Below are 21,563 nucleotides of genomic sequence, written 5' to 3'. Positions count from 1 at the left end.
ACAGTGAGGGAATGAAAGTCAGAACTAGTCAATCCTAGTTTCTCCTGTGCAATTCTTTATGACTGCTTACACCATGTAATCTACTAGCCTCAGCTGGAGAACATCATAACATGCAGGCAGACTTTAAAGAGAGTAAGAACATTTTAAAAAGAGAAGCGAAAGTTAAATTGTTGTCATGTCACCTTAAGGGGAAATAGTTACCATTGTGAGAAGAGCAAGAGCCCAAAATAATCACATATCATATTCTGCAAGAAGATGTTACACTCAAGCAACATAATTATGTCTTTGTGATCCAATATTTTAAGCCCAAATTGCATAATTCCATTGCACATTTCCAACAAAGAAATGATAGCCCTTTAATAAGCTCTGATATCAAGAAGGCATTGAGACACAACAAGGAAAGTGTAATGAGCAAGTAATTCAATGCAAAGTGGAACATTTTCTGTTCCCATATATCACTTTACCATACAATGAACCCAAGTTTCCATATGATTCGCGCCTGATTTTTAGGAGCAACTGGTGGAGAACGGACTATTTTAGAAATCGCAATTCTCCACATTTTTTTTTCTGCAGTTCTAGTCAGGTAGAACAGTTCTAGTTTAGTGCAGAATTTTTTCTTCAAAAGGGGGCGTGTCCGGCCACTGACGCCTGATTTGAAAGTTTCCACAGTGAAAATGTACTCCAAACTAAGTTAGAATGGAGCCAGTGAAGATTTTTGTAGAACTGAAAAAACCTGTTCTACACATTAAAAAATCAGGCGCAGGTTACAAATTAGGCGTCCAGAACGAGGTGGGGGGGGGGTGGGGGGAAGGGAAGTCATTAAATTCTATAATAAATCCTTATTTATACTTCTACAAATATTATACAAATAAATCCAACCTGAATAAACATATATAAGCCAAGAAAAGATTAAATAAACCATCTTCCTGCCTGTGTGAAAGTGCTTCAGACAGGGAGAATTCTGCAGCCATTCGTGCCGCTGAGCGGGAGGGGGAGAGAGAGAGAGAGAGAGGGGGAGGGGGGAGGGGGGGGGAGAGAGAGAGAGAGGGGGAGGGGGGGCAGAGAGAGAGGGAGGGGGAGGGGGGGAGAGGGAGGGGGAGGGGGGAAGAGAGAGAGGGAGGGGAAGGGGGGGGGAAGAGAGAGAGGGAGGGGGAGGGGGGAAGAGAGAGAGGGAGGGGGAGGGGGGAAGAGAGAGAGGGAGGGGGAGGGGGGAAGAGAGAGAGGGAGGGGGAGGGGGGGGAAGAGAGAGGGGAGGGGGGGGAAGAGAGAGAGGGAGGGGGAGGGAAGAGAGAGGGGTGGGGAGAGGGGAGAGGGAGGGGTGGGGGGAGAGGGGGGAGGGGGGAGAGGGGGGAGAGGGGAGAGGGGCGGGAGAGAGAGGGGGGTCGGGGAACAGGAGCGGGTGTCGGGTCGGGGCAGAGGGAACGGGCCTCGGGTCGGGGCGGGGGAGCGGGTCTCGGGTCGGGTCGGGGCGGGAGCGGGTCTCGGGTCGGGGGGAGCGGGTCTCGGGTCGGGGCGGGGGGGGAACGGGTGTCGGGTCTCGGATAGGGTCTCGGGTCGGGTCGGGGCGGGGAGGGGGGAGCGGGCCTCGGGTCGGGGCGGGGGGGGAGCGGGTGTCGGGTGTCGGGTCGGGGCGGGGAGCGGGGGTCGGGTCGGGGGGAGCGGGTGTCGGGTCGGGTCTGGTCGGCGGGGGGAGGGGGGGGAGCGAGTGTCGGGTTTGGTCGGGGATGGGGAACAGGAGCTGGCCGTGGGAGGAGCCTCATTCACGCAGCCCCAGCGAGGCCATTCAGCCAGGGCTAGGGGCTGCGTGCTTCGGGCCCCTCCCACACAGTTCGGCGCCTGGAGCTACTGCACTTGCGTGCCGACTGTAGCGCGCATGTGCAGAGGTCCCGGCACTGTTTTCAGCGCCGGGACCTGGCTCCGCCCCCCCCCACAGCTCGTGCTGGCTGCGCCGAGGGCCAGAGGACCTGTAAGTAGGTGAAGAATACCGAGGATTTTTTTAGGCGCCGTTTTAGGCGTGAAAAATGGGCGCCCAGCTCGGAGGGGCACCCGTTTTTTTTCTTGTGGAAACTTGGGCCCAATATGAGCAATTTTTTCAGTTTTTATCAGCATACCACTTCCAGCAGAATTAATGGAGAAATTTCAAGGTTGTGATTTTTTTTTAAGTTTTCTTATTAATTATCATGAATAAACTAAGCACAAGAAACCAATTATTTATTTTCTAGATAGCACAACTATGTACAGTGAATAAATTTCTCTTTTCATTCACCAGTACAATTGCTGGTTAAATAAATCTGTTCTTACTAAAATTGTTGAGTAAACTGTCAAGAATGTTAATTAGCTCTTATCACATAACTGTAGATTTAAAACATCAATATTTTTAACACAAAGCATCTATAATTATCATGAAATTAAAAAATCATTATGGTTTTAGATAATTTAGTTTATTTAGTTCCAAAACCATTTGCTATGATGCAAAGTCTCAGTCCTCATTCAGCTGCCTCAAACTGGTCGGCAACTGATCGTTCAGTTTTGCAGAACACCGCACCCAAATGTACTGAAAATTAACAAGTTCATCAACCAAATAGACAAGGAAATATCCATACACATATTTAAATACAATCTGTAGACACCGTTTTGGATTATTGAGCCCTGTATATACTGCTCTGGGTTGTTTTTAATTTTAATTATATTTGTGATTCTGCTGAGAACAAGCATTTCCATTGTGGGAAAGAAAGTGGATCTCCAGAGAGGGAAAATGGGAATAGTGAGAAAAATTGGAATAGAGTGTGTGAGAGAGTGAATGAGAGAAAATGAGAGAGTGAGTAAGAAAACAAACCCTTTACTGCTCTGACGTAATACTTAACTTTGTAGCACAGCAGAAGAATGGGTGTTTTTCTTGTAGCACAAGCAATCAGGGGGCTTGTTCTTTCAGTGCTGAGTCTGTCAGTGTTCTCACTATAGTTCCTGTACTGGCAGTTTGCAATTTCAGTGGTAGTAGTTTCATTTAGTAAGCCCAAATTGCATAATTCCATTGCACAACTACCCCAGTGGCTCAGTCAGTAAATGCACCTGATGTGGTATTAAGCCACACGTTCGGTCCCTGATCTCTGCTGATGAGTTAACTGATGTCACGAGAGCCAGTACAAATAGCTTCAGCATCCATGGCTAAGAAGATGAAAAATAGCCACAGTTCTTGCTCCTGATGGTTATTTAGTGAACCTTTGTAGAAGGTGCTGATGTCTAGATGCCAGGCAAGCACAGGATCAGGCTCAGCAAATATGTCCCACAGGTTGGTATTAGCCTGTCACTGGCTGGCCTCACATCAGGAATAACCATTGAGGTGAGGTATTGATGATGCTCATGAAATAGGTACATGATGCGATGAGATTATTCATTCTTTAGTGTACAATATCTCTTGTTCAATGATGGTCGGATGTTAAAAAATTGTTTTCAAATAACCCAAAGCACTCATTTAAAATATATATTTGAATGTTATTGATCAGAAATTTGAATATAATATTAAGAAAATAATCTGATATAATTGGGAGAAGCGCTTAGTGGTTAGGATCTTAGCTTGCTATGTTTGTTTCAATAGAGTTTTATAGGTTCTGTGCATGAATAAGATACTTAATTGGAAATTGTACCTTTGAAACAAATGCAGTACATACACACACACACACACACACACACACACACACAAACATTGGGCTCAATTTTCCCCAAAGCTGTTTTTTGGCGTATTTGAAGAGTTACGCCCATTTTTTTGGAGGCCCAACTACGCCAAAAAAAATCATCCAACTTTCCCTGTTTGAATTGTTGATTTTGGCGCCACGTAGCCGGTCCTTTAGCTTTGGGGGTGGAGCCGAAGATCAGCGTCAAAAAGATCGGGTTGCCAGGGTAACGAGGGACACACTGCGGGCTGAGGCTGGAAAGTGAAGCATACAACACATTCTGGCCAGCTCACAGCAACCTGCACAAGCAGCTTGCACATTGCAGCAGCTTACCAGCATTAAATTATTAAAGAGTTTATGCCAAAAGTCTCTCCCTCCCTCCCCTCCCGATGCCCAGTGCCGATGCTAACCCTGGCCGAAAAGCCATCCTCTGCCCCCTCCTCCCAGAGCCGGTGGCGGGTGCTGCTCCTAACCCTGGCCGAAAGTCCTCCGCCCTCTCCCCTCTCTCCTCTCTCCTCTCCCCTCCTCTCTCTCCCCCTCTCCGCTTCACTCTCCCTCTCTGCTGCTGCTGTCCCGCCGTGGAACTGCAACTGCTGCGCTGATTTGCTTACCGGCACCGATTTTGTTAACTGCCCAGGTGGTTTTTCCAGAGTGGTCATATACGCCACCCTAAGAAAAATTGGAGTAAATCGGAGCTGGCCAAACTTGCTTAAATGGCCAGAATTACGCCCCCAGTGAAGTAAAAAAAATCGTAGCCTAAAAAAATCCTACCTAAGTGAATTATGCTAGCGCAGACACTTTGGGGAAACTTGGAGATTTGAATTTACTCCAAAAAAAAGGGCGCAGATAATTGGGGAAAATTGAGCCCATTAACCTGGAAATTACCTTGAACAATGTTATCCTATAAACACTTAGGGCCCGAGTTTGGTGAAACATAAGTCCTGCCCAAGTACCATCCAAAGGTACTTGGGCAGAGCTTATTTCTTGATGGTACTTTGGGCGGAAGTTTCGAAAAAAAATGTGGGAAAGACCTCCTGGCGGCAAAAATGGACCTTACACGCTGATTCTGGGCAGCAGCGAGCAGTAGCTCCCATTCTGGGTGGCAAATGCAATCCTCGGCAACGTACTGCCGAAGATAGAGTCGGGTCCAGGGAGGAGGGAATTGATAAAATTAAAAGTTTTCAAATCAATAAAAAAAACACCAGAAATCCTTCAGGGGACTCCATCCACCTAAATCCCTGCAAATGAAATAAAGAAAAGAAGTGTACTAATCTTTTTTTACAGGTCTTCATACTTACCGTTCAGTTAAGACCAGCCTCCACGCGGTGGTCTTTTCCCCTGCTGGAGCGGAGGACCGCCTGGACCAAACTGGGAACACAGCAGGTGGGAGGACTCTTGTGGGCGTTGCACGCCGGTGAACGCCAGCGTACAGTCCTCAACGGTCTTCTCTCCCCACCGGCGTGAGGAGCTGCCGAAACTCGCTCGGAGGAGAGGGAGCCCAAAAACCAGTGAGACTGCCGAGAAAACTTGCCGGCAGCCGATGATAAGTCGACCAAACTCGAGCCCTTAATGTCTTCATATCAAATTTTTCTCTCTGTTATTTTAATGGAGGCATCAGTACATTTATTATAAAATGTTTAATGATCATACATTAACATTGCTCACATTAGTTACCAGGCTATACAGATAGTGGAACTATCCACAGGTTGAAATAAAGAGGTATCACAAAGATCCATGGGTTTCTCCTATGTTTCCTCTGGGTGGAACTTTCAATTCTTGGCTGGAGTGTAAAACAGGTGATATTAGATCGACCGCCCATTATACATCCTGTCTATTTCTTCTTCCCATTGACCCTTCTGAAGTTCAAGGTCCCACATACTGTTTTGTTTAAATTGTTTTTTAAATCAGTTACCTCTTTTTCTTTACCTCACTTTGCTATTGACATTGAGGTAAACATTCAATTCATACAGAATCTTATACTTTTAATGGTATTTGAAACGTGCATTACAATTTTGTTCTTTGTAACTTTTTCTCTGTTGTGAATTTTTTTTAAATCCAGGAATTTCCTCGGAGTTGCTGCCACTCCTCTGCTGTAATTTCACCGGAAGTGGATTTAAAATTCCGTTTCTGCACAAAAAATGGGTCTTTTGCTATGTTTCCAATGAAATTATGGCAGCAGCGTGGGAGCAGCTTACAGATAGTTTTCTAAAGGAAATAGTTAAAATGCTTTTAATGATTATATTCAAGCTATTTGCTTTGAAATGTTGGATTTGCCCAAAAGCCCTACCTAATGCAATGAAAACACCCACATGAAGCTGACTGTGAAATATTTCTTTTATTCCTACTAGTTTGTTGCTCATCCTAACTGCCAGCAGCAATTGCTTACAATTTGGTATGAAAATCTCTCAGGCTTACGTCAGCAGTCAATAGCCGTGAAGTGCCTGGCTGTGTTTGGTATCACTCTAGGCCTTCCATTTCTTGCGATTGGATATTGGTTTGCTCCGTGCAGCAAGGTACAGATTTTTTTTCAGGTGTTTATTTTATGAATTGTTAAATTGATTGGTACATTCAAGCTGTGTAGAGTTATAAGTAGGGATTCATTTTTTTTAAAGTTGTGGCTATTGAATTACATACTATAATTCACAAACAGAAATCTAATCCAAATTCCTTTTCACAGTGTTGTAGCTAATGTACATGTAAATTACACATGTAAGCACAGAATCAGGCCATTTCACCCAACTGATTTCTGCCGGTGTTTATGCTCCACACGAGCCTCCTCCCGCCTCTTTTCATGTAACCCTATCAGCATATCCTTCTATTCCTTTCTCCCTTATCTAGCGTCCCCTTAATGCACCTATGTGAATAGCCTCCACCACACCCTGTGGAAGCACACTCCACATTATTACCACATTTTGGGTAAGGTCCTGTGATTCAGTGGGCCAGTGCAAAACAAACTATTGGGTCACATTAGTGCAAAAGTGGTAAACTATAGTGAAATACTTCTGAGAAAATAGGACTTACTTTGAAGCGACTAAAAAAAGCAATCTGGAATTACTGTACAAATATTGCAGGAGTGCAATTTCATGAAAAGTAAAAGATTCACTTTCAGAATTCTGAGCATCTAAACAACCAAATTTACAAAAGGTTGTAAAGTTTATTACTTCTGATGTTTGTAAGTGAAACCTGAACAAACATGAAGAGATTTTGCATCCATTTTTATAATAGTACAACTTGCCATTAGTTAAATTCCATTGCAACACTATTTCCCAATTAGATTCTCACTGCAGGAATGACACTGCACACTCACAAACCACATACAAAGTTTTTGACAGAGACTTGTAAACATGAGATGGAATAAACAAGGTTCTGGTATAATCAGCTGAATTGAGTGTAATCTGCAATTAGGTATGGGGAATAAATCCATCGTCCAAATAACTCTCATGATATTTTGATGAACATGGCTTCATTTTTGATTATTTCATTAATGAGGAAAAGATAACAGAATTAAAAAGTCAATTTAAGTAGCATCTTACAACCCACAGCCTCAGAACAAAGATCACTGAGTAAACAATTACTTGAAGGGCAGCACCCATAATGGTTATGGTAGTGTATTGGACTAACAAATTAGAGTTCATGGCTGTGATTTCCCCAACCTCAGTGGGTTCTGTGTGGCTGGGGTCGGTGACAGGTCCCAGCCACGCTGTTGGCACCAGCCTGATGTGTAGAATGATTTTACATTGATTGGGCTTGTTAAGCCCACCCAGCGCGTTTGCCAGCCAATTGGAGGAAGTGGGTCTCATAATGTCACTTGATGATGTGTCATCAGCTGGTTTCCTTAAAGGGACCATGCGTAAATTAATTTTGACAGTTGTGCTGTCAGTGTTATACAGCATTGAGGTGCTGCAAACACTGACAATCACTGCACAGAGGTGCACAGCTGCACCCAGGTTCTCCCATGACTCCCTCCATATGCTTATGGAGGGAGTCACAGCATGCAGTGAGGTTCTCTTCCCTTCCAATGGGAAGAAGAGACCTCCCCAGGACACCAATGCAGCCTGGTTGCACATTGCATAGGAGGGCACAAGCAGGAGAACCAGGCTACAATGGCGCAAACCTTTCAATGATCTCAGTAGATCATGAAACATTACGGCAAAGCCACACATAATCTCATCCTGCTGTGTCACTCGTTACATCCCCATCACTCTGCCTTCCCTACCTTACTCCTGCACATCCTTACTCACACCAACTTACCTTGCACCTCCACCCATCCCTTGCTATCTACATTATCACATCCCTTTCTCATTAGTGACCCATCACATCCACCCTCCTCCTAGTCCAATCATACCAACTAACACTTGGTAGGCACTAGGGTGTTTTATGCAATGTTGATGCGAAGTTTCTGTTAATGTGCTGTCAAACATTGAAATCTTTATTTTCACTTTGCATTCTTTGACAGATTTGTCTGCACCTTTGGAAGTAGTTTAATGAGTTGAGTGAATGGTGAAACATAACAGTACCCTCCACAATGGTGATGTGTGTGAAAGGACTGGCTTGGGCATTGTAGGGGTGCTTTATGGTGTTGGTGTGGGGTGGTGCCATCATGTAACAGCCAGGATGTACAGCATCAAGTGAAGTAAATCTGGCCATGGTGAGGCCATCCCTGGCCTCCCAGGCAGCAATGTGGTAATGTCCTGATGCCCTGTGTCCTGTGCAGCATTAGGTGATTGCAGAGAAGGTTGGTGTTGTTGTTGGTGCTGCTGGTGTGCCTGATGTTGCTGGTGTTGGGGTTGACTGTGGTGGGAATCTAAGGACCAAGGTGAGATAGTTTCAAGGGCATTGATGCTGATGTAATAGATGGCAGGTGAACTTGAGAAGACAGAATCTGTCAATGGTGAGAGAGGTTGTTCCAATGAGGTACACTGGATAGAGAGTTTACTCCAATCACTTGCAACCTGCATAAACCTCAATCTGTCTTCCAAATACACTAAGCAACAGTTTCTGAGCTTAGAAGGTGAACAGCTGTGAGATGGGAGCTTTTATAGCACATTTGCAGCTGTCAAGTAAAGAAATGACTTCATGGTAACAGAACCCTCAACCTACTTATATGGCGTAATCTCAGAGCAGCGTAGACTCCATGGGCGACCTCGTAAAATGGTGTGAGCTCAAAATACTGTTTAATGGGATGTTAACAAGGTCATAATGAGTTAAATTGCCTCCTACGCCACTGTGTGTTGGGTCTGTTCAGCGCTGACAGACCCGACGTCTGGGAAAGTATCGTGGCAGCGGGTTGACAGTGGGTTCCCAACCCGCTGTCAGAAAAAAAGAATTCCCACCCGACCCACCACCGAACACACCCGCTGACCTTCCAAAAAATTCCTCCCCGTGCGTTCGAATCCCACTTGTGAATCTGGATTCAGTGCATTTGTGGGCTCGCACCAGAAAACTGACCATGAAAGCTGTGGGATTGTTGTAAGAACCCATCTGGTTTATTAATGCCTCCCCTAACTGATATGGCCTACACATGACTCCAGTCCAACACTATATGGCTGCCTCTTAAAGCAGGCCACTCAATTAAAAAAGAATAACTCGGGGCAGTCAATAAATGGGGCCTTGCCAATGTTGCCCACATTCCGAGAATAAAAGAAACAATGACAATGGACTAGTCCCTTGCAAACTGTACTAACTTTAATGGTAGCTTCTGTCAACCAATGTGGAATATTCCTACTCAAAATGTAAGAATGAAACATGGGAAAGAAAGAGCAGGAAAATATCTCAGTAAAAAGTAGGAAGCCATGAGCTAATCTGAATAAGGAATAGCCTCCTCACATTTATGGATTTCTGGAATAAACTGCCAACAGAGCACTACAATTTAAAACTCTAAATCATTTGAAAGGGAGCTTCTTATTTCATGGAAGAAGTGAAGAAATATAGCTTCATTGATACTGATATAGATCGACATAGAGATGTCTGTGGAGCCCAATTTCAGAGTGCAGACTAAAACTGATGGACCGAGACTTGAGTTCTGATACAATTTTGAATTTGGATTGTTTTTGCTCTCAAGCAGCTCTTCTCATTATTAAAATAAATCCAAACATTTTGAAAAAACAAAATCAACAGAAGTTATTTCTTGACAGATTTCCTCTCCGCTGTGACACTTTTAGTGATCTGGTATCCCTTTTTCATCTATCCCCATTTTTCTCTTGAGTTCTCTTTTTGTTTAATTCCAACATCTTAACTCAAGATATAAAAAACATAAGGGGCGACCTTCAATTGCTGGCCGTCTATTTCTCACCTGAAGAACAGACGACTGGCAGTTCAAGGTCTGGTGGGGACCTTGTACACCATTGTGAAAAAGTGCTCCTCTGGGCCCCACACAAATCTTCTGGCATGCTGCCATCCCGTTTCCTCCATCCCGGCATCCTCTCCCTCCCAACAGTCCTTACCTGTCCTGTGAAATAATTCCAACACCTATCAGGAAGCATGTATTACCTAGATAGCTTCTTATCTCCATGGAGGAGGAAACTCATTCCCATTGAAAAATAATGGGAAATTCATCTTGCTGTCTCTGTTACATGTCTGCTGTCCCTATATGTAAATTGCAACTAGGATAGTTTGAATACCACCTGTCATTGAAATCACAGCCACCTCCACAAATCATTTTAACAATCTTGTGTTGCTTACCATCATACCTTCTTGATGCTTCTTTGTTTTCAGCTGGGACAAATTTTAAGAAGTCCATTTATGAAGTTTGTAGCACATGCAGTTTCATTCACCATCTTTCTAGGACTACTGGTGTTAAATGCATCAGACAGATTTGAGGGTGTAAAGAATTTGCCCAATGAAACTGTCACAGATAACCCAAGACAGATCTTCAGAGTGAAAACTACAGCATTTACATGGACTGAATTATTAATAATGAAGTGGATACTAGGTAAGGACTTGTATTTATTTTTAAATGAAAAATACAAATTACCATGTTTAAAATATTTGCAGTCATCTTGTTACTATGTATATTGTGCAAGTGACAGGTGCAGTCATTCATTCAGACCCACATTAGCATTGTAATAAAACTGCACAAGATACAGGTTACTTAAAACAATACAAAATATTAAGTTAAAATGTAAAAAATACTATATAACCCAGTAAAACCTTGCTGACTTGTCACATGATGTTGCATGCGGTCTTCTGTCATGTTGCTTAAATTTCACCCACTAAGGCAGCCAGTGCAAAATGGCAACACAATTAAGGTCATACTAAATGTATTTTGTTGAATTATATAAATTGACAAATACCTGGATGCAAGTTTAAAGCTGTAATCTGTTTTTGCTACTTAAATGACGTTCATAGTAGACTGCTCAGGGTTTACACTAATGGTTTCTAGTATCATTTAGGTCCTTTGATTGAATTGCAGTCTCCACTGAGAACACAATGCTTTATAACAGATGTTCAAACAATAGATTATTCATCTGTTTGTTACCATCTTCCATTATTCCAGTGACAAATAACATAGCTTAAACTTGGAAACTGATCTTTCTAATAACTGGAGAATTGCATGTCCCTAGTTCATCTTCATAATCTTTGGTGTTACTACTAAGGTTATAATCTCCATGAGCAAAAAGTTGAAAAGTTTGAATTAATCGTAAGAACATAAGAACATAAGAAATAGGAGCAGGAGTAGACCATATTGCCCCTCGAGCCTGCTCCGCCATTTAATACGATCATGGCTGATCCGATCATGGACTCAGGTTCACGTCCCTGCCCGTTCCCCATAACCCCTTAATCTCTTATCAATGAACAAACTGTCTATCTCTGTCTTAAATTTATTCAATGTCCCAGCTTCCACAGCTCTCTAAGGCAGCGAATTCCACAGATTTACAACCCTCTGAGAGGAAAAATTCCTCCTCATCTCAGTTTTAAATGGACGGCCCCTTATTCTAAGATTATGCCCCCTAGTTCTAGTCTCCCCTATCAGTGAAAACATCCTCTCTGCATCTACCTTGTCAAGCTCCCTCATAATTCTATACATTTCGATAAGATCATCTTTCATTCTTCTGAATTCCAATGCGTAGAGGCCCAACCTCCTCAACCTTTTCTCATAAGTCAACCCCTTCATCTCCGGAATCAACCTAATGAACCTTCTCCTCTCAACCTTCTCTGCTCTGCTCTAAGGAGAACAACCCCAGTTTCTCTAGTCAATCCACATAACTAAAGTCCCTCATCCTTGGGATCATTCTCAGCAATCTTTTCTGCACCCTTTCTAAGGCCTTCACACCTTTTCCAAAGTGTGGTGCCCAGAATTGGACACAATGACTGGAATCTTTCCAGCCCTGCGAGTGCGGGTTTGGAGGCGGGCCCACTGTCAAAATGGCCCTGATTGACAGCGGGTCAAGATCCCGCTCTGAACCTGCCTTCGTGTCAGTTTCTGACCTGTCAGATCTACGTTCGGATAGCCGACCCGACAGCAAGCGGCAGGACATGTAATTAACATCATTAAAAGGTACTTAAATGTTAGTTAAGAGGCTTAAATGTAATTTACAATTTTACCAACTTTTTGTCGTGCCTCGGAGAACACGCCAGGTAAGGGGAGTTGGATTCTCAGTGACTCTCTATTGCTTTGGCTAGTTGACAGCTGCAAAAATGGTATAAAAGCTACCATTTCACAGCTGATCACTTTCCAATGTCAGAAGCTGAAGCTGAAGCCTTCAGGTTCTGGAAGACATTTTTGAGTTGTATGCACTTTGGAAGTATTTGGAGTGAACTCTCTACTCACAGTCACCTCCTTGGAGCAACCTCTCTCACCATTGACAGATCGCTTCTGTCATCTCAACCTCACTTGCCATCTATTCCAGCAGCATCGGTGCCCTTGAAAAAATCTCTCCTTGGTCCTTAGAATCTCACCACGATCAGCCCCAACACCAACTTCACTAAACACATCAGCAGCATCACCAACAGCAACACCAACATCACTAAGCACACCAGCATCACCACCAACACCAACCTTCTCTGCAATCACCTGATGCTGCACAGGACACAGGGCATCAATACCTGACTACATTACCACCTGAGAGGCCAGTGATGGCCTCACCATGGTCACATTTATTTCACTTTATGCTTTGCACACTGACTGCAACATGATGCACCAGGTTGGCACCACCCCACACCAGTTCCATAAAGTATCCCTGCAATGTCCAACACATTCCTTTCACACTCAGCACCATTGCGGGGGGTACCCTTATGTCTCACTATTCACTACAACTCACTAAACCACTTTCAAAGGTGCACATAAATCTGTCCAAGAATGCAAATTGCTGAAAATAAAGATTTAAATGTTTGACAACACATCAACATCAACTATGCATGAACATTGGCTAAAGGACCCAAGTGCCTACCCTTGTGTGTTGTTAGTTGGTATGATTGGACAAGGATGAGGATGAGTGTGAGAGGTGGCTAGTGAAATGGGGAATTGTTTATGTAGATAGAGAGAGAGAGAGAGAGAGAGAGAGAAAGGGATGGATGAAGGTGCAAGGTAAGTTGGTGTGAGTAAGGATGTGCAGGGGTAGAGTAGGGAAGGCAGAGTGATGGGGATGTGATGAGTGGCACAGCAGGATGAGGTTGCAGTAACATTTCGTGATCTGAGATCATTGAAAGGTTTGCATCACTGCACCTAGATGACATCCCCCGCTTGTGCCCTCCTGTGAAATGTGTAACTAGGCTGTGTTGGAGAGATCTCTTCCATCCATTGAACTGGAAGAGAACCTCCCTGCGTGCTGTGACTCCCTCCATAAGCAACTGGGGAAAGTCATGGGAGAGCCTGGGGCAGCCGTACATCTTTGTGCAGTGTTAGTCAGTGTTTACAGTAGCTCAATGCTGCAAAACATTGACAGATGAACTGTTAAAAAAATGTTGGGAATGGTCCCTTTAAGGAAACCGGCTGATGACGTCTTCCAGTTAATTGTCCGGGAAACCTGCAGGGCGGGCTTAACAAGCCCCAGCCACGGAAGATTGAAGGGAGAGGGCGGGCTGCACTTCGGAGCGTGTTTCCCAGCTGCACCAATGCCACCCGCATTGAACTCGCCTCTGTTGGCGAAATCCCAGAAAATACTCCATTTGAGGCCGAACCAGTGTTTTATAAAGGTCCATCATAACTTCTTGACTCTTGTACTCTATGCCTCTATTTATGAAGCCTAGTATCCCGCATGTTTTTTTAACTGCTTTCTCAATCTGCCCTGCCACCTTCAACGATTTGTGCACATATACCACCATGTTCATGCAGCCCCTTTAGGATTGTACCCTTTAGTTTATCCTCTCCTCGTTCTTCCTACCAAAATGTATCACTTCACACGTTTCTGCGTTACATTTCATCTGCCATGTGTCCGCCCATTTCACCAGCCTGTCGATGTCCTCTTGAAGTCTATCACCCTCCTCCTCACTGTTCACTATACTTCCAAGTTTTGTGTCATATGCAAATTTTGAAATTGTGCCCTGTAATCCCAAGTCGAAGTCATTAATATATATCAAGAAAAGCAGTGGTCCCAGTACCGACCCCTGGGAACACCACTGTATACCTTCCTCCAGACCAAAAAACAACCATTCACCACTACTCTCTGTTTCCTGTCACTTAGCAAATTTCATATCCATGCTGCCACTGTCCCTTTTATTCAACCTTGCCAGCAAGCCTATTATATGACACTTTGTCAAACGCCTTTTTGAAATCCATATACACCACATCAACTGTAATGCCCTCATCAATCCTCTCTGCTACCTTATCAAAAAACTCAATCAAGTTCGTTAAACATCGGCACAACATCATATTCCCATGTGGTTATTTGCGCCTGCAGCTCACCAACCTTATTTAGCATGCTTTGTGCTTTCACACACATGCACTGTAAACCTCTCTTCATCTGATCCCACCCAATACCTTACTATTTCTTACTCTAGTGTTCTCTGTCTCTACCCATCCTTTGTGCACTTTGTTTCTCCTTTCTAATGCTACATCTTGGTGCCCATCCCTCTGCCAAATTAGTTAAAACTCTCCCCAACTAGCACTACCACGAGGACATTGGTTGCAGCTCTGTTGAGGCTCTGTACAGCTCCCACCTCCCTCGGTTCCAATGTCCCAGGCATTTGAAGTCCCCCCTCCTGTACCATCTCTCCAGCCACGTATTCATCTGCTCTATCCTCCTATTTCTATCAGCGTGATTATTTGCAATCGTTTTTTGTGTGTCCTTCTGCATATGCGCACATTGGACTTCGCCCCCTTTTTGCACATGGGTCCTCAATTCGGTCGCGCATGTGCACTGTGATGTGTGAGGAAGCCAGAAGTGGGGCCGAACCGCATGGAGTTCATTGCTGCTGGAGCTGCTTCCAGCTTTTGGATTATCTTCAGGACTTTTGCCTAAAATATCGCTGTGATTATCAACACAAATATATTCGCAGCCTTCTGTGGGAGAGAAAACATCGGAGGTGGCAAAGAGAGACTGGGGAGAGAGGGAGATTGGGGGGGGGGTGGGGTGAGAGAGAGACTGGGGAGGGAGAGAGTGAGACTGGGGGGAGAGGGAGAGCCTGGGGAGAGAGAGAGACTGGGGAGAGAGGGAGATTGGCGGGGGGGGAGAGAGAGGGACTGGGGAGAGAGGGAGATTGGTGGGGGGGGTGGAGAGAGAGAGATTGGGGGGAGAGAGATTGACTGGGGGGAGAGGGAGAGCCTGGGGAGAGAAGGAGATTGGCGGGGGCGGGTGGAGAGAGAGACTGGGGGGGGAGAGAGAGAGACTGGGGGGAGAGAAAGAGAGAGAGAGAGAGACTGGGGGAGAGAGAGACTGGGGAGAGAGGGAAACTGGGGGGAGAGTGAGACTGGGAAGAGAGAGAGAGAGACTGGGGGCAGAGAAGGAGAGACTGGGGAGGGAGAGAGAAAGAGACTGGGGAGGGAGAGAGAGAGAGACTGGGGAGGGAGAGAGAGAGACTGGGAAGGGAGAGAGAGAGAGAGAGACTGGGAAGGGATAGAGAGAGAGACTGGGGGAAGAGAAGGAGAGACTGGGAAGGGAGAGAGAGAGACTGGGGGAAGAGAAGGAGAAACTGGGGCAGGAGAGAGAAAGAGACTGGGGAGAGAGAGAGAGAGAGAGAGAGAGACTGGGAAGGGAGAGAGAGAGACTGGGGGAGGGTGGGGGAGAAGGAGAGACTGGGGAGGGAGAGAGAAAGAGACTGGGGAGGGAGAGAGGGAGAGACTGGGGAGGGAGAGAGAGAGCGACTGGGAAGGGAGAGAGAGAGAGAGTGGGAAGGGAGAGAGAGAGACTGTTGGGGAGAGAGCGAGATAGAGACAGAGGGACTGGGGAGAGAGAGACTAGGGGCGATGAGAGATACTGGAGAGGGAGAGAGAGAGAGACTGGGGAGAGAAAGAGAGTGGGGGAGAGAGAGACTGGGGGAAGGAGAGAGAGACCTGGGGGGGGGGGCGGGAGAGAGCGACTGGGGGGGGAGAGTGAGAGACTGGGGAGAGAGCAAGAGAGACTGGGGAGAGAGAGAGAGAGACTGGGTGAGAGAGAGAGTGTCTGGGAGGAGAGAGAGAGGCCTGGGGGAAGGAGAGAGAGAGACTGGGGGAAAGAGAGATAGAGAGAGAGAGACTGGGGGAGAGAGAGACTTGGGATAGAGGGAAACTGGGGGGAGAGGGAAAGAGAAAGACTGGGGAGGCAGAGAGAGAGACTTTGGGGAGAGAGAGATTGGGAGGAGGGAGAGAGAGACTGGGGAGAGAGCAAGAGAGACTAGGGGAGAGAGAGAGAGACTGGGGGGAGAGAGAGAGAGACTGGGAGATAGAGAGAGAGAGTCTGGGGAGAGAGCAAGAGAGACTAGGGGAGAGAGAGAGAGACTGGGAGAGAGAGAGACTGGGAGATAGAGAGAGAGTCTGGGGAGGGAGAGAGGGAGTCTGGGGAGGGAGAGAGAGATCAGGGGGGAGGAAGAGAGATTGGGGGCACGAAAGAGAGAGACTGAGGGCCGAGTGAGAGAGACTAGGGGAGCGAGACAGAGCGAGAGACTGGGAGGAGGGAGTGAGAGAGACTGGGGGAGGGAGGGAGAGACTGGAGGAAGGGAGAGAGGGAGAATAGGGGGGGAAGGGAGAGAAAGAGAACTGTGGAGGGACAAAGATAGACTGGGGGAGAGAGAGAGAGAGACTGTGGAGGGAGAGAGACTGGGGAGAGAGAGAGAGATTGGGGAGGAGAGAGAGCGACTGGGGGAGAGTAAGAGAGAGAGACTGGGGGAAGGATAGAAACCAGCAAAGAACGACTAAAAAAAGTGATAGAGAGGATGGCTTATGAGAGTAAACTAGCAAGAAATATAAAAACAGACAGTAAAAGCTTCTTCAGGTATATAAAAAGGAAGTGAGTAGCTAAAGTAAATGTTGATCCCTTAGAGGATGAGACTGCAGAGTTAATAATGCAAAACAGAGAAATGACGGAGACTTTGAACAAATATTTTGTATCAGTCTTCACGGTAGAAGACACTAAAAGCTTCCCAATAATTGATAATCAAGGGCTATTGGGGAGGGGGGGGGACTTAAATCAATTACTATCTTTAGAAAAAAATACTTGGCAAACTAATGGGATTAAAGGTGGACAAGTCCCCTATACCTGATGGCTTGCATCCTAGGGTCTTAAAAGCGGTGGCTGCGGAAATAGTGGATGCATTGGTTGTACTCAACCAAAATTTCCTGAACTCTGAAGAGGTCCCAGCAAATGTAACACCCATATTTAAGAAAGGAGGGAGACAGAAAGCAGGAAACTATAGACCAGTTAGCCTAAAATCTGTCATTGGGAAAATGTTGGAGTCCATCATCAAGGAAGTAGTAATAGGATATTTCGAAAATCATAATGCAGCCAAGCAGAGTCATCATGTTTTTATGAAAGGGAAATCATGTTTGCAAATTTGCTCGAGTTCTTTGAGGATGTAACGAGCAGGATGGATAAAGGGGAACCAGTAGATGTCGTGTATTTGGATTTCCAAAAAGGATTCGAAGAATTCAAGGAGCTAGGAAGAAAATTAAAGGGTAGGACCTCAAAGGTAGTAATCTCCGGGTTACTACCGGTGCCACGTGCTAATGAGTATAAGAATAGAAGGATAGAGAAGATGAACACGTGGCTGGAAAGTTGGTGTAGGAGGGAGAGCTTTAAATTCTTGAGGCATTGGGACTGCTTCTGGGGGAGATGGGACCTGTGCAAACTGGACAGGTTGCACCTCAACAGCGCCGGGACCAATATCCTCATGGGGAGATTTGCTAGTGCTGTTGGGAGAGTTTAAACTATCTTGGCAGGGGGATGGGAACCTGAGAACTAATTCAAAAAGGAAGGAAGTAAAGCAGAATCTAGAAAGCGAATCTGTAAGACAGAGGAAATAGGGTTTAGTATGTAGTAAGCAAGGAGGTCGTCCTGTGCTGAATGGTATATACTTTAATGCAAGGAGTGTAGCGAATAAGGCAGATGAGCTAAGAGCACAGGTAGACACTTGGGAGTATGACATTATAGCTATTACAGAAACATGGCTGAAAGAGGGGCAGGTTTGGCAGATCAATATTCCTGGCTACAGGATTTTTAGACAAGATAAAGATGGGGGCAAAAAGGGGGGCGGGGTTGCGGTACTGATTTAAAAAACTATTACAGCAGGGAGGATGGATGATATCTTAGGGGATCATTAAATGAGGCCATATGGGTCGAATTGAAAAATAAAAAAGGGGCGATCACACTGCTGGGCGTGTATTATAGACCCCCAAACAGTGGGAGGGAGATAGAGGAGCAAATATGTATGCAAATTGCTGTGAAGTCTAAAATACATAGGGTCACTGGCACCCAAGTGCTGCCCCACTAACACCCCTTCAACCTGCCCAGCCTCATTCCTCAAAACTAAATCCAAGACCACCCCCTCTCATATTGGGCTTGCTATATACTGACTTAAAAGGTTCTCTTGAATGCATTTCAAGTACATAGTGGGGGATTTTAACTATCCAAATATTGATTGGGACAAATTTAGTGCGAAGGGTATAGAGGGTGTGGAATTCTTGAAATGCATAGAAGCCAGCCCCTAAGGCCTGTTCCTCACTCTCGAGTGTCTTAATAAAGACTGAGGTCACTGTTACTTTAACCTACCTGTGTGCAGTCTCATCTGTGTCAGGAACACAATAACTGGCGACGAGTATACGAATCCAACGCAAAGATGCAGCAAACTGTGGGCATCCTGGAGAAATTCTCGGAGGGTGAGGACTGGGAAGCCTATGTCGAACGGTTAAAGCAGTACTTTGTAGCCAAAGAGTTGGACGGAGAAGGAAGCACTGCAAAAAGGAGAGCGGTCCTCCTCACGGTTTGCGGGGCACCGACCTACAGCCTCATGAAGAATCTTCTGGCTCCGGTGAAACCCACAGATAAGTCGTATGAGGAGCTGTGTACACTAGTTCGGCAGCATCTTAACCCGAGGGAGAGTGTGCTGATGGCGAGGTATCGGTTCTACACATGCCAGCGATCTGAAGGTCAGGAAGTGGTGAGCTACGTCGCCAAGCTAAGGCGACTTGCAGGACAATGTCAGTTTGAAGGCTACCTGGAGCAGATGTTCAGAGACTTTTTTGTACTGGGCATTGGCCACGAGACCATCCTGCGAAAACTTTTGACTGTAGCGACACCGACCCTCAGTAAGGCCGTTGTAATAGCACAGGCATTTATGTCCACCAGTGATAACACCAAACATATCTCTAAGCACACAAGTGCTAGCAATGTTCATAAATTAACTGGAACTGTGTTTGCGAGCAGAAATGTACAGGGCAGAAACCACGAGTCTGCAACTGCCAGCAGGCCTCAGGTGACCCAGATGACTCGGAGTCCACAACAAAGGATGAATGCAAGGCAATTCACACCTTGTTGGCTTTGTGGAGGTTCCCATTCACCCTATTCATGCCGCTTCAAAGGGTATGTTTGCAAGAGCTGTGGAAAAATGGAGCACCTCCAACGAGCTTGCAGACGAGCTGCAAGCTCTGCAAAACCTACTAACCACCATGTGGCAGAGGAGGATCAGTCCATGGTGGATCAAAGCAATTTCAAGCCTCAGAGAGAGGAGGCAGATGCTGAAGTGCACGGGGTGTACACATTTTTGACGAAATGTCCATCTATAATGCTCAATGTAAAATTGAATGGCTTACCCGTAGCCATGGAACTGGACGTTGGCGCTGGCCAATCCATCATGAGTAAAAAGATGTTTGAGAGACTGTGGTGCAACAAGGCACTCAGACCAGCCCTGAGCCCCATCCACATGAAACTGAGAACGTACACCAAAGAGCTCATCACTGTCCTGGGCAGCGCCATGGTCAAGGTCACCTACGAGGGCACGGCGCATGAACTGCCACTCTGGATTGTCCCAGGCGATGGCCCCACACTGCTTGGAAGGAGCTGGCTGGGCAAAATCCGCAAGAACAGGAATGACATCCGAGCGCTATCACCTGTCGATGAGGCCTCATGTACCCAGGTTCTCAACAAATTTCCTTCCCTTTTTGAGCCAGGCATTGGAAACTTTTCCGGGGGCGAAGGTGTGAATCCACTTGGTCCCAGAGGCACAACCCATTCACCACAAGGCACGAGCGGTACCTCACATGATGAGGGAGAGAGTGGAAATCGAGTTGGACAGGCTGCAACGCGAGGGCATCATCTCCCCAGTGGAATTCAGCGAGTGGGCTAGCCCAATTGTTCCAGTACTCAAAAGTGATGGCACGGTCAGGATTTGCGGCAATTATAAAGTAATTATTAATCGCTTCTCGCTACAGGACCAATACCCGCTACCTAAGGCAGACGACCTATTTGCCACACTGGCAGGAGACAAGGCGTTCACCAAGTTCGACCTGACTTCGGCCTACATGACGCAGGAGCTGGTGGAGTCTTCAAAGGGCCTCACCTGCATCAACATTCACAAAGGACTGTTCACCTACAACAGATGCCCATTTGGAATTCGGTTGGCTGCAGCGATCTTCCAGAGAAACATGGAGAGCCTACTCAAGTCAGTGCCACGCACGGTGGTTTTTCAGGATGATATATTGGTCACGGTTGGGACACCGTTGAATACCTACAAAACCTGGAGGAGGTCCTCCAACGACTGGATCGCGTAGGGCTGCGGCTGAAGAGGTCGAAATGCGTCTTCATGGCAACAGAAGTGGAGTTTTTGGGGCAAAAGATCGTGACGGACGGCATTCGGCGTGCAGATGCCAAGACAGAGGCTATCAGGAACGCACCTAGGCCACAGAACGTCACGGAGCTGCGGTCGGTCCTGGGACTCCTCAACTATTTTGGTAACTTCCTACCGTGGTTAAGCACCCTCTTAGAGCCCCTACATGTGTTATTGCGTAAAGGTGAGAACAGGGTATGGGGGGAAAAAACCAAGTAATTGCTTTTGAGAAAGCCAGAAACATTTTATGATCCAACAAGTTGCTTGTATTGTATAATCCGTGTAAAAGACTTGTGCTAGCATGTGATGGAGTCGTCGTACAGAGTCGGGTGTGTATTACAAGAAGCTAACGTTGCGGGGAAGTTGCAACCTGTCGCCTATGCCTCCAGGAGCTTGTCTAAGGCCGAGAGAGCCGACAGCATGATTGAGAACCTGCCGACAGCAGGTGCAGCAGGTAATCAGGAAGGCGAATGGAATGTTGGCCTTCATTGCGAGAGGGATGGAGTACAAAAGCAGGGAGGTCCTGCTGCAACTGTATAGGGTATTGGTGAGGCCGCACCTGGAGTACTGCGTGCAGTTTTGGTCACCTTACTTAAGGAAGGATATACTGGCTTTGGAGGGGGTACAGAGACGATTCGCTAGGCTGATTCCGGAGATGATAGATGATAGATTGAGTAGACTGGGTCTTTACTCATTGGAGTTCAGAAGGATGAGGGGTGA

At 46.1% G+C, this 21,563-nt stretch overlaps 1 protein-coding gene across 2 annotated transcripts in view; it reads left to right on the top strand.

Moving 5' to 3' along the window:
• The window catches only part of LOC139262072 (short transient receptor potential channel 7), a 186,966-nt gene that overhangs the window by 124,716 nt on the left and 40,687 nt on the right, over positions 1-21,563 (top strand). For both annotated transcript variants that reach the window (XM_070877228.1, XM_070877227.1), the window contains exons 3-4: positions 6,020-6,184; positions 10,386-10,602. In XM_070877228.1, the coding sequence (XP_070733329.1) occupies positions 6,020-6,184; positions 10,386-10,602 (382 nt within the window). The remainder of the gene's footprint in view (positions 1-6,019; positions 6,185-10,385; positions 10,603-21,563) is intronic.

The sequence above is a fragment of the Pristiophorus japonicus genome, chromosome 4 (assembly GCF_044704955.1).
Source record: "Pristiophorus japonicus isolate sPriJap1 chromosome 4, sPriJap1.hap1, whole genome shotgun sequence".
In the NCBI taxonomy this organism is placed as follows: Eukaryota; Metazoa; Chordata; class Chondrichthyes; family Pristiophoridae; genus Pristiophorus; species Pristiophorus japonicus.
This window is presented reverse-complemented; position numbering and strand designations above follow the sequence as displayed.